Source organism: Betta splendens, chromosome 13, assembly GCF_900634795.4.
Source record: "Betta splendens chromosome 13, fBetSpl5.4, whole genome shotgun sequence".
NCBI classification, from domain to species: Eukaryota; Metazoa; Chordata; class Actinopteri; order Anabantiformes; family Osphronemidae; genus Betta; species Betta splendens.
In genome coordinates, this window is record NC_040893.2 from 8,903,399 (window position 1) to 8,915,812 (window position 12,414).

Genomic DNA, 12,414 nt, shown 5'->3' on the forward strand with positions numbered 1-12,414 from the left:
AACATACGCGTTGATCTTGATCTTGAGGGCAGATCTTGGAGGTTCATTGGAACACATGGGAATAGAACTACCATCTCTGGCGCTCTACGTAGAACTGTGGGGCGTCAGTCTGGGCTTGGACTAGGCGGTTCTAGGCGTAACAAAAGGTGCTGGTCACTATACTACACTATACATAGGTACACTATACCGGTAGCCCATAGGTTGCATGTGATCTGGAGCAGGGCTCGTAGACCACGCCGCATTCGGGCGTGTTCAAAGTTTCCTAAGGCCAATTCGTAGTTCCTGCCTCCATGCGTTCGCTGTCTGTGACGTGGAGCCTCGGAGGATCCTGACAGACAGATTTACCGAGTAGGTGCACATTTGTCTGTGCATTTGAAACTGGTCTTCTGCATTTAACCCCCGCGCTCCTCCTCTTAGACATTTTGCTGATGGCCAAATTCATTCTTTTCCATTCTGAGACATCTGTTCCTTTAGAGACACTTTTGTTTTTTACCCTAGTGTTGATGCAGTTATATCACATCGAAAGATCCTTGGACTTGTCCAGATGTGGAATTATTTGTTGCTATATAGCTATTTGGTTTTCACTCTTATTAATCAGATTTTATTTATTTATTTTTTTTGAGTAAGAGCGGGGAAAGTGAGCGGGGCATGTCTGAGCTGGCCGCTGGAGCACAGAACTCAGCGTTAACGCAGCGAATGTGTGGTTGTAGGCTGTGGTGAGCTCTAAATAACAAGTGGCAAATTAATTAGTAGTAATGAATCCCCCCCCTCCTGTTCCTTTTGAAAAGCTGTGTTCCACATTAGTACTCAGTGAAATCAGCGTACACTGTTGAGGCAGCCTGCAGAGTTTGATGCTGCTGTGATTATGGAGTGCAGCTCTGTGGCTGAAGACGGCTGCTTTTCGCAGTGACAGGGAATGAGAGTGATGTCACGCAGCCTGTGTGTTTGTGTTCACCCGCAGCGTCGTGACTCAGGTGTATAGATTAGATAACGAGCAGTGTGCGTGTGCGTGTCTGCCATTAGCGGGTTGCAGGCCTGAATCAGGCGGTTGCAGGGGCTGTGCCACTGAGATGGAATCTCAGACGGGAGGCTGAAAAGAACACATTGCCAGCGCGATAGCACACTTGCCAGGCCAGTGGCTCGACGCGTCAACTCCCCGAACTGTCCGGGCGCCTCGCGGCGTCACGCCGGCCCCACCTCGCCGGGCGGGAACAACACCTGCGTTGTGAGCCGCGCCGCCGTCTGCTTTCCAGCCCAGACTACAACAGCGCAGTCTGCTGCCGGGAAGCGTCACGGTCAAATTCAAAGTGCCAAGCGCCTTTAGTTGTACGTGATTCGGCTCCTGGCTTAAGCTCGGCGCATGTTTATATGTGCTTGGGTTGTTTCTAGTAGAAACTGCGTGTTGGTTTAGCCCACTCGTGTCCTTCCTCGTCTGTTTGGGCCCTTCCACTGAAGAGGCTGTGTGTGAGCGCCGCGTCCTCAGGGCTCTGTGGGCCCTGCTTTTCTCTCTCTTCGCGGTCTCGTCTGGTCCCGGCCTCTCCTACTGCAACTGTTGGCCCAGCTCTGCCACAGTTTTCCATCAAAACACCAAACCTCAATGGAGCATTCAAGCCCAGGCCCGCTCCACTGCTGCCCCTCCCATCCCACCCTGTTCTGACTCGGCCTTTTTTCTCCTTCTCACTCCCTGCACATTTAATGGACACATCCAGGAAGAGTTCCTAGCTTAGACTTGAAGGCTTTCACAGCTAGAACTAAAGAAGTAAATGGTTCAGCTCAACCTCTGTCTAATGCTCTGCTATTGTTCTTACTAAAGTATGTCTGGATTTATTTCCTTAGCACTCTTCATTGTTTTTGCCAGTATTGTTTTGGACAGTGAAACCCCTGAAATAAGTGAAACAGGAGTATTTAAACTTTAAAGAAGGTTGAACTTGACATAACAGTGTTCATTCATTCATTTATATTCTTATATATACGCTATTATTTTTCCCAATTCAAGTACAAAATATATGTATGCAAAAAATTAAATGATTAAATAGAATGTGGTTACAAGCCCTAACTAAAACAACGGTCATGTTAATGTAGAATATGCAGTTAAATTGCATACCTAAATGCAGAAGCTACCAGTTAGTTTGTTGCGTACAGCTCATGCTCCACTGCTGTTGGGAAAGGGGTAATTAAAGTAAAATGTCAAAAAGCTTGTCTGGTCCACTTTTTATTGATAGGCATTACCTTTAAAAAAGCCTTCAAGAACACCCAGCTGCATACAATGTGAGATGAGAAAGGCTCTACTTCATAGTGTATCATGTGCACTGTTATCACATTCAATCACCAGGTAATTCATTAAGTACAGTCATTTAACTGCTTGTTAATCCAAACAGCTTCTAAATTCAAATAATTTGAATGTATTTGAAACTATAGGTCAGAGGAAAATGGCCAGACTCAAAGGCAACATTAAGTCAAAAAGCCACTTGTTCTGCAATGTTAAGCGTTTGACGGAGCATCTCTAAACACACATCATATTAAATCTGGCAGCAACGAGCTACAGCAGGAGACTCCTGTGAGAACAGGAAACTAACTTTGTGATGGCTTGGCGTACAACATGAAATCATCAACTATCTTGCCTTGTGGGATTCGGGCTGTTGGTGGCGGTGGTTTAATGATATAAGCCCCTTGGTTGGGCATCTGGTAAATGCCATGACCATTCTCAACAAGAGTTCCAGCTTCAGATGCCTACTTTTAGCAGGACAAGTCTCAAACTGGTTTGCTGAAGACCACAATGTGTTTACTGCACTCTAATGGTTGTCGCAGTCATCAGATCTCAATCCAATAGAGCACTTTTGGAATGTAGTGGAACGAAAGATTTGCATTGTGGTTATGTAAGAAGTTGCAAACCTGTTTACAAAAAAGTACAGGGCTTAAAAATACTTAAAAAAACAAAAAAACAAAGTGCATTTACAGCATGATGGATAGACCGATGACATTAACCCTGAGTTCCTGCCTTAGATCCTTGGGATTGAGATCTGGGCTTTGAGGCAGACCAAGGAAGTTGTTCTCTGCTAATAATGAAATGTGCCCCCCATTTTTACATGTACACCGCCATCATGTAGAGGCACCATCGTATTTTTGAAGGCATGATTCATAACTAGAGTTCAGCATCACCATAGTAGAGAATCGAATACATCATCCAGCCTGTTAGAACCCGACTTGACTGCGGCGTTTCCATTTTTCCCTGTATGATCAACCAAGAACAACATCTGCCTAGTCATTTCTGCCATCCTTAAGCTTGTGCTTACACATGCCCCAGTTCAGTGTGCGTGTTGCGTATGCGCTGACTTTTCCACCGCTCAAATTTAGAGATTTTTCAGCTAGTGGGTTACTCAAAGCTAGTTTTCTCTGCTAGAGGCTCTGGAACTTATTACAGTCTGAGGCATTTTCATAAATGGACCATTGAGCTGCCCCTGCATGACTGTGAATGGGACACACTGTCGCCAGGAGAAGAGTTAATTTGGGCTAGTCTTGAAACCTCTCTATTATGAAGACTAGCGGAGTTATATGTACTTGTATTCTTATATTGTGCGTTTTTAGCTTTTAAATGTACTGTGTCAGATTTGAAGAAGCTCTGTAGTTTAGAACCTTTTATTTTAACGCACACTGTGGCTAAAGACTCACCCATCTTCAGTGTCGGAAAATGAATTGTCTTTCATTGGACTGTCTCCTGGTTGAGACGCCATAAAAATAAGAGAATGCAGTTTTTATAGCAACTAATGAAACAGTACAAATGTCAAGTGACTGGCTCCACCAGTAATAATAAGAGCTGGGGGCCACCATTATAATTGGCAAAAATCTCATTGTTAGAGAGATTCTCATTCAGGTGGAAAGTGCATAAATATAATATAATATTATTACACTTTAAAATGCTTTGGAATAGATTCTCTAAGAATGGCCGGGCCCAGATAGCTCTGGTTGTCTGAGAAGATGACCATGAGCATTAAAATAGAATTGTGAGCCCTGCTCGTTTCTGTTGTACCTGTAGACCCTATCCTACGATAAGAGCAATCACCGAGTTCAGTGACAGAAGTATAACAAGTCAATTTTATAATCTCTTCCTGGGGGACGTTGACTCTCTCAATACAATGCTGACGGCGGCCTCGCAGTGTTTCATCACAACTTCACTTTGGCAGTAATCAGCTCAGGGCAGGCTGCCTCAAAGGAAACGGGCCATAGATGTGATTAGGATATGATTATTACAGTCAAGTCATGATGTCTGACAAACACACACACACACACACACACACACACACACACACACACGAACACACACACGAACACACAGCTGAGATCTGAGAGGCGGAGGACATTTGACCTGGAAAAGGCTTTAATCTGCAGATGAAGAACTCTGATGTTTGATCAGGATTATCATGTTTACCACTAAACTGGTCTCAGGAGAAACTGTCAGCTTGGCTTTTTTTGTTTTTCACCCTCCATGTCAGCACATACACACCCCCGATGTCCTAATTTTGCTTTACTTTGCATTGATCAGGTCTTTAAATACTCATGGTCACTCTGTTTACCTTGCAGGTTTCCCAAGAAAGCAATCAGGTAAGAGTTTTTATTTTCCCCTTCTCACACACACGCACGCACGCACACACACACACACACACACACACACACACACACACACACACACACACCCTAACCATCACAAATAAAGGCAGACGTCTAACCTTTGCTCTAATCCAAACCAAAACTCAATTCTAACTTCAGCCCCAAAATCACATCTTGACCCTCAAAAAAGCCTTTGTGTCCCCATGTTGTCACAATCTTCTCACCTTGATAACATTTACACACACACCACACACACACACACACACACACACACACACACACACACTGTTCCAGATGAGGGAAATGGGAGGCTTTACTAGGCCTGGTGTGCTGCAACACAGACGTCTTCAGAGTTAGGACCTCAATACCCCCCCCCCCCCCCCCCCCCCCCCCCCCTCACACACACACACACACACACACAGAATGACGGACAAAGGGGTCCCTCATCTAAGGGCGGCCCATCACTGCCTTTCACTGTGAACAGAACAGTAGCCTTTCACAGTTGGGGCCAGTATAGGCTGGAGCAGCCATACATTGCCTTCCATGGTTCAGGCTAGAGTGTGGCCTTGTGGCACCTCCTGTGAGGAGCATCCTTTCTCTGGCTCCGCTCTATGGTCCTCTAGCAAAGCAGCTCCACATCCCCTTAGTGTCACATTATACAGTAGACACACTCAGCGTGGTTCATGCACTACTAGATTGCCCTCCCACTCGACGCTGCAACGATCAATTGCTTTTTCAGTGTTTTGGTGTAATTTCCACGTTAATTTACCTGAAACGCATGCATGCACAGGGTGTGATACAGCCGGACACATGCCCTACAATCACACTTGGCTTCGCTGTTCCTGTTTCTCTAGAACCAGCAGCATACTCAGTAAAGACCACCCCCCAGACAAGAAACCCAAAAGTGACAAACCTGCACTTCCCTCCAATGAGTTCGACCCTACAGGTAACTTTGTCATTGTCAGTCTCACTGTGCTGTGTTTCCTAATCTCTTCCTTTCTCTTTGATCTTCTCTTCTTTTTCCATTCTGCCTGTCTCATCTCTGTACGCATCACATTTATTTCACAACATTTTTTACTCTCGGTCTAAGCTGCAAATAAACTGTCGTAAAACGTGTGTGCTGATAATGGTTTTGCACAAGGCATGCTGGGATGGTGGAAGGTGGCGCTTTGTCTTGTGCTGAAATCGCATGTGATTCTAATCGCTTGGGTCTCATCACTGAGACACTTTTAAACAAGTTTTTAACATATGATTACAGCTTATGTCCAGGGTGGCGTGTCATTATTGCATCATAGCACTAACATCTTGGCAGACATGCATGCTGCTGGTCTTAAGCGGGTAGAGGTTTGATTATACAACCTTAAAATTTACATATTTAATGTCCACATTGTGTTTTGTGCTCGTGCATAAATCAGTACACTGTGCACTGGTCAGAGCAGTTGGGTGGTCTTGCTGCAAGCCACTAAGCCTGATTCCTTGCTTTAGGTTTATATATTTATTGCTGGATGTTCAGATGAACTATCTCTGACGTGAGGCCAGTCCCTGTGGTATTTGTTAGCATGGGGGCAGTATGAGATATGACTGAAGCTGCTGTATTCAAAATAAGACAGAAAATCCTCCACACCACATGGGGGCTTATCTCTGTATGATGCAAGAAAACATTGGGAAGATGTGTTCCTACTGCGGTTCCACCAGACATGTGCTTTGTTCTTGTCTGTGTGGACTGGCAGACTCAAATACTTTCCTATGTTGGTCCATACTATCAGGCTGTAATAAAGCACAGTGCACAGGCAATCACAGGCTGTGTTATTGCATTTACACTTCCAGCTTCATCTCCACAGTACAGTATTATTTATGGCCGTCCTACTGTTGGGTTTATGTTGCATGATATTACTCTATATTCCTGTTTGTCCCTTTTCATTTCTCTGCACATTGCATGAACCGTTTTTTTCATTCATTTCCTAGATTTCCTCCTGGGTGCTCGTTTTTTGTTTATTATGTTTAAAGCCTTTTGCATTGGGGAATTGGCCAGAGCTGTCCAATAGGACGTTACAATTGCCTTCTGACATGTGCACCTTTCCAAAACAATGTCTTAAGGTCTTAAGTAGACCTTCTACAGGCCCTGTCCATTCTTTAAAAACGATGGATGAAGCGACTGTCACATGCAGTGGTAGAATGAAAGCTAGACCCGAGGCCTCATATGAAAGTAATTCTCCAGCTAGTTTACTGACAGTGACTGCATGCTTGTCTATATCAACTACTATGTTTTATAAAATTACCTTTTGTGTGCATAATTCTTTTTATCCTATCGTTGTTTTTCCCCTTCATGATTTTCTCTTTCCTTTCTTTGTGTTGGTTCTTGTTCTGTTTCTGTGTTTGTGCGTGCGTGCGTGCGCGTGCGTGCGTGCACGTTTGCTGCTGTGTTGTCTGTATGGTGGGGGCTGCGAGCAGAAGCTCTGGTGGTGCAGAAGAGTGGCAGCAGCAGTGTGCTAGCAGAGGGGAAGACTGAGTCCTGTGGTAAGATGCTCCTGCAGGAATGGCCGGTGTGACAGCTGCTTCTGTATGTGCCTGAGACGCTGGTGTGAAGTTGCCGCTAGGTGCTTGTTAAAGTATCGACGAGAATATTTTTCGTTTGAACAGAACTCACGTTTGACTTACATGCCTGGGGAAGGCCTGGGAAGAGTTAATACACAGTTTTGACAAGAAAAAACAGGATCTGCTTATTTGTAGAAAAATTAAAACCCAGAGTGACATCTCCATATATTATATCTCCAAATATATTCCTTCCTTCCTATTTAAATCAGTTATCTCGGTTTAGGTCAGTGTATTTTTGATTAAATCTCTGAATAAAACGCTAGCGTGGGCGGATTATTATGGTCATGTCAGCAGTCTACATCTAGAGGCATTTTGACACCAGCTGAATATGGCTTCACCTGTTTCCTTGACGCCCTTTCTCACCCGCTTTCCCTTCCCCCTGTTCCCTTAGCTCTACCTTGCCCTCGGTCTCCTCCCCTCCCCCCCAAGTCTGAGGCTTTTGACGCTACTAACTGCTTTCTGTGAATTGGCTCCTGGTCCTTTGCCCTCCAACCCCCACTGACCTTATCGATCAACTTACCTTTCTGGTCCATGCTGCAACCAACCAGGAAATCATAGAGCCACAACAAGAGAATACCTCAACAGTCTGGGTCACGCATATTTTAGGATAGACTGCCATTATTGAGAAAATACTCACAACATTGTTCTCTTCAATACTTTGCCTGTTTTCTTGTCTACTGTCCTGTCTGTCTAGTCACTGACAGTCAGACAAGATTAGCTCTAACCTGTGTGTGCTCTGTGAAACAATGCATAAAGAACATGAAAAGTAACATTCCTTCCCCGTTTGAGTTGACTCACCATATTAAGGCTTTTTTTTTTTAAGTTTTGACCGCAACGCCTGAGATTTTTGTAAAGATGTTTGTTCAATGTACACACAGCAATATATAAAATATATATTGTGACTCATGGTTCCAAAAGAAATCAGGGTAAAAGGGAAAACCTACACGCTGCTTGTAAACTACTAGCTAAACACATTTTTGATTATCTTAGAAACATGGTTTTACTGTGAGTATCTCACTTTACTATTGATATACTACATATATAATACATTTATCTTATTCGCAGCAGCTGCAAACTATTTCTGATCTGGAGGGGGTCAGCTCAAAAAGCATAGTAATTGCGAGATTGGTTTTTTTAACCATATTGTTTGAAAGCTGTAAAAACATCCTTTAAGCTGCAGGTCTGCTGCTGTGGTTTTTAAAACCTCCACATTTTGCACAGCAGCCTTAAAGTCACTTGAAAACTAAAAATGAAAGGCTGAGAGACTGTATGAAATACAGAGTAACGTTTGGTCTAACTTTTCAAAAAGTTTGCTGTTGTCAGTTCAGCGGCTTCATAGAATGAAGTGCTTTTTCGTGACTTGTCCTTTTGAAGACACCGTTCTGTCTTTCTGCCCTGTCTGTCTCACTTGCAGGTCTGGTCCAGCGATGTGTAATCATCCAGAAAGATGAAAATGGCTTTGGGCTTACTGTCAGCGGTGACAACCCTGTGTTCGTGCAGCTTGTCAAAGAAGGTAAGGTGGACTTTCAAACCTTTAAGGGAAGATGTAAAAGGAGCTTCTGCTCTGAGCTGCTCGTTAAAATATCACAGTAGTTTGCTCACAGATCTTACAGATATGAGGAGTAACTGGGGCTCAGTCAACAACCACCACGTGTCATGCTGAATCCATTGACTGTCATTGACTAATTCCTTCACCATTAGTTTGACACTAGCTGCAGCTTAGGCTTCAATATAATATATGTATGAAAAAATAATATAATATATGTAGAAAACATTACATGATCAGTACACATAAATTCTAATATCTTAATCATTTAGTGAAAGATCACCAGTCAGGCCCGTTTTACCTCTCTAACAAGTGAACACAAAGAATTATGTTCTTTGTAGGTGACACTAGTTGATATTTTCTATACTACTACAAGCATAAGGAACCAAAATACGCATTAAAACCAGTGTCTCTTTAAAACTATCCGGTGTAGCAAATACTTGAGCCGCCTGCTGCTGACTGTAGAGTCAGACGTGGAACTTATAATAACCTGTCTCATGCATAAATCCCTTTGTTTGGGGTGGAGCTGTGGAACAGGTCCTTCTCGTAATATAACCACTGTTATGGTCTTTCAAAATAGCATTCAAATGCTCACTGTGCTACATTTGCTCTCTCAGACCTATAAGTTGTGTTTATTGTACACAAATGTTTTCATTTCACACGCACACACACACACACACACACACACACACACACACACACACACACACACACACACACACACACACACACTCTTCTACATTTGTGCACATATACCTGGGAAAGCGTGTCAACAGTTAATACTATATGTATTTTTCTATTTTCTACTCTTGCACTTCATGCCGTGTGTTTATAAGTGTGTTTTTCACCAGTTCATTTTTTTCCTCCGTTTGTTATTTACATTCTTCTCTCTTCTGTTCCTTCCTTCTGTTTATCAGATGGGGCTGCTATGCGTGCAGGTGTACAGACAGGAGACAGGATCATCAAGGTACTGGGTTCATCTCCTTCCACGTCTTTCAGCTGCTAACATGTTACTGTAACTGTTTTGTAGTCCATGGCCTGTTCCTAGGCTGTAGGGCGCCACCTTCTGGTCAGTCCCTATCTGCATATACTACTGGATCTGAAAACCAGAATGTTTTGGAGTTAGTGTTGCGTATTTAGTTATAATGATGATATTGCTGCTGTGTTCTAGGTTAACGGGACCCTCGTTACACATTCTAATCACATTGAGGTGGTGAAGCTAATAAAATGTAAGTTTCTTTGTTTGTCTTTGAACAAAATAAAGTTTAATAAATCAAAAACCAAGTCTCATAAAACCGACACATACCTTGTTTTTTCCTTCCAGCTGGATCCTATGTGGCCCTCACAGTCTTGGGGCGCCCTCCAGGGCTCGCCCAGATCCCTTTATCTGAGGCAGAGTCTGAAATGCTGGGTGTTAGCATCTCCTCTCCAAACTCCCCGGCAACCGAACGCCCCTACAGTCCTCAGGACCGCCTCTCCTGCACGCAGTCAACATGGGTACTGAGGACATACTTCTATTTCTGTCTTCTGATTTTACAATCTTCTCCTAAATTCTTCAGCCTTCATCATCTTGTGCAGTTTTTTTCCCCTGTGCATTTGCATTTGTTGAATGCAACTGGAGTATGTAGATCTAATATCTGCCTGAATGCCTCTCGCCTTCCCCACAGGATGAGAACAACAGTGTCGGCAACCAGAAGGTTGACATCTTGCAAAGGATGCTCTCAAAAGAGCAGCAGGAGCTGCAGGTTAGCATAACAATCACTGTCACTTACTGGCTTTTCTCTATTGTTCTACTGTTTCCTTCACAGGTGCTGGAAATAGGGAAGCGAGTCGCAGTGAACTCATACTACTGAACCTATGTGGACCAATTTAGGATGGAATAGTATATTAGTTAGAAAGCTGAAAGCTTCCTCTCTTCCCGGTCTGTCTCTAAATAGATCTTAGATGCATGTAGCAAGCAGGTAGTGTGAGTAACCTGGATAAGAATCCTACAGAGACAGGGAAATGATTCTACCAGTCATACCATGTGCACCCAATACTATGTAATGTGTCATTACTGGCCCTGACTAGCTAATTGTGTTATTGCCTTCTAGGCCATGAAGGAGGAGTACAGCCGGAACCCCTCCCCAAAACTACTGAAAGACATCCAGGAAGCTAAAAAACACATTCCTCAGCTGCAGGGTCAGCTCTTCAAGGCCGCCGGGACAGCACAGGTAAAGTGTGAAGGAACCTTTTCAGCACACAGAACAGACTTTCTAGACGCACAGCCTCCGTGCGGCCTTTTGTACAGTTGTGTGTAGAGCATTTAGCGATCGCTCCAGACAAACGTTAATCCTAATCTTATCAGGAGATTAGGCTTTCTCTGTGGGAAGCCACTCTTTTGTGTCTGTGTGGCAGCTTGTTTTATATACATGGCTCACAGAGCTTTGTGTTGCACACAACAACATATCAATCTACTGTGTTAGACAAGTTGTTTTTCATTAGACGGCCCCATTAACATGCTGATCCATTTCTACATCAGTTAATTATTCCCATTAATAATTTCCATGTAGTCTCTATCTTATTAAAACATGTTTAATGCTGGAGTTTGTGAATGTTTTCATACAATTCATAATCAGTTACATGTTTTGTTTGCTTTAATGCTCAGGAGGCTGTTCCAGGTGGGGATGCAGATGATGGTAGCATTTTTGAGACAGAGCCCATTTATGCCTCTAAGGGAGACAACACAGACCCGACTTGGAGCAGCACCCCTGTAAGTTTTCAACTCCTTATAAATGAAATTTCTTTCTGAACTTGTGTCTAAATCAGCTTTGGTTATAAAACTAGGTAATCTTGAAGATAATAGGTTTAGGCACAATAAGTCCTGCTTATCTTTGGTTATATTTGACAAAACAAGTGTTAAGACTTGGTTTATGGATTCAATCTGCATTTAATTTACTATTAGCTGAGAACAAGAAGTTTTTTTTTTTTTTTTGATGGTTTTGTTTGTATAGTTGTTACAGAATGGTCTATTCCATCCCACCTCTAGATATCTCGTGGATTTGGACCTGGATCACCTGAGAGCTTGTGTTACCCCAGCCCAAAGAGCACACCCCGGAACAGCTTCAACTCCTGCCACTCTCCAGATGCAGAGGATGCCACTGACCTGGTAACATTAGACTTGTACAAAGTGTCCTCAGAATTGTTCACCCACCGACCCACCCAGGCTCTACTTTACGTGCCTGGTGGTCAGTGCTGGTGGGATGAGGAGGTCATAGTTCAAACAATTTAATTAATTTGTGAGGAAAATGATTTCAGGACATATCATTGTTTTGTCACAGGATTCTCTGTCCCCTACTACAGTCAACAGTCCTTCATCTCGCCACGTCTCGCATATCATTGGAGCTGAGGACGGCTATTTTGATTTGGACCAGGAACAGGTATTTTAGAACAAGATAATTTAACATCTAACTCTTTTGTAACAACTAATTGTTCTCAAACTTGACATTGTATGGAGACATTAAATGAAAAATTAAATTTAACATTAAATTGACTCTTTCAGTCAAATGGCCAGTGTAACAGCTTTAATAGCATAGAGCTGCTCAAGTCCCGCCCCGCTCACCTAGCTGCCTTCCTTCACCATGTCATCTCTCAGTTTGACCCTGCCCCTGTGGTAAGACCGCCTTCCT

At 43.3% G+C, this 12,414-nt stretch overlaps 1 protein-coding gene across 5 annotated transcripts in view; it reads left to right on the plus strand.

The window, feature by feature from the left end:
- The window catches only part of arhgef12a (Rho guanine nucleotide exchange factor (GEF) 12a), a 28,297-nt gene that overhangs the window by 6,397 nt on the left and 9,486 nt on the right, over positions 1-12,414 (plus strand). For 4 of the 5 annotated variants that reach the window (XM_029171191.3, XM_029171187.3, XM_029171188.3 and 1 more), the window contains exons 2-14: positions 4,579-4,599; positions 5,460-5,551; positions 7,057-7,122; positions 8,615-8,713; positions 9,664-9,713; positions 9,918-9,975; positions 10,071-10,243; positions 10,414-10,491; positions 10,840-10,959; positions 11,394-11,498; positions 11,775-11,894; positions 12,067-12,165; positions 12,288-12,398. In XM_029171191.3, coding sequence (XP_029027024.1) covers positions 4,579-4,599; positions 5,460-5,551; positions 7,057-7,122; positions 8,615-8,713; positions 9,664-9,713; positions 9,918-9,975; positions 10,071-10,243; positions 10,414-10,491; positions 10,840-10,959; positions 11,394-11,498; positions 11,775-11,894; positions 12,067-12,165; positions 12,288-12,398 — 1,192 coding nt within the window. The remainder of the gene's footprint in view (positions 1-4,578; positions 4,600-5,459; positions 5,552-7,056; positions 7,123-8,614; positions 8,714-9,663; positions 9,714-9,917; positions 9,976-10,070; positions 10,244-10,413; positions 10,492-10,839; positions 10,960-11,393; positions 11,499-11,774; positions 11,895-12,066; positions 12,166-12,287; positions 12,399-12,414) is intronic. The other variant, XM_029171190.3, reaches the window with a different exon arrangement.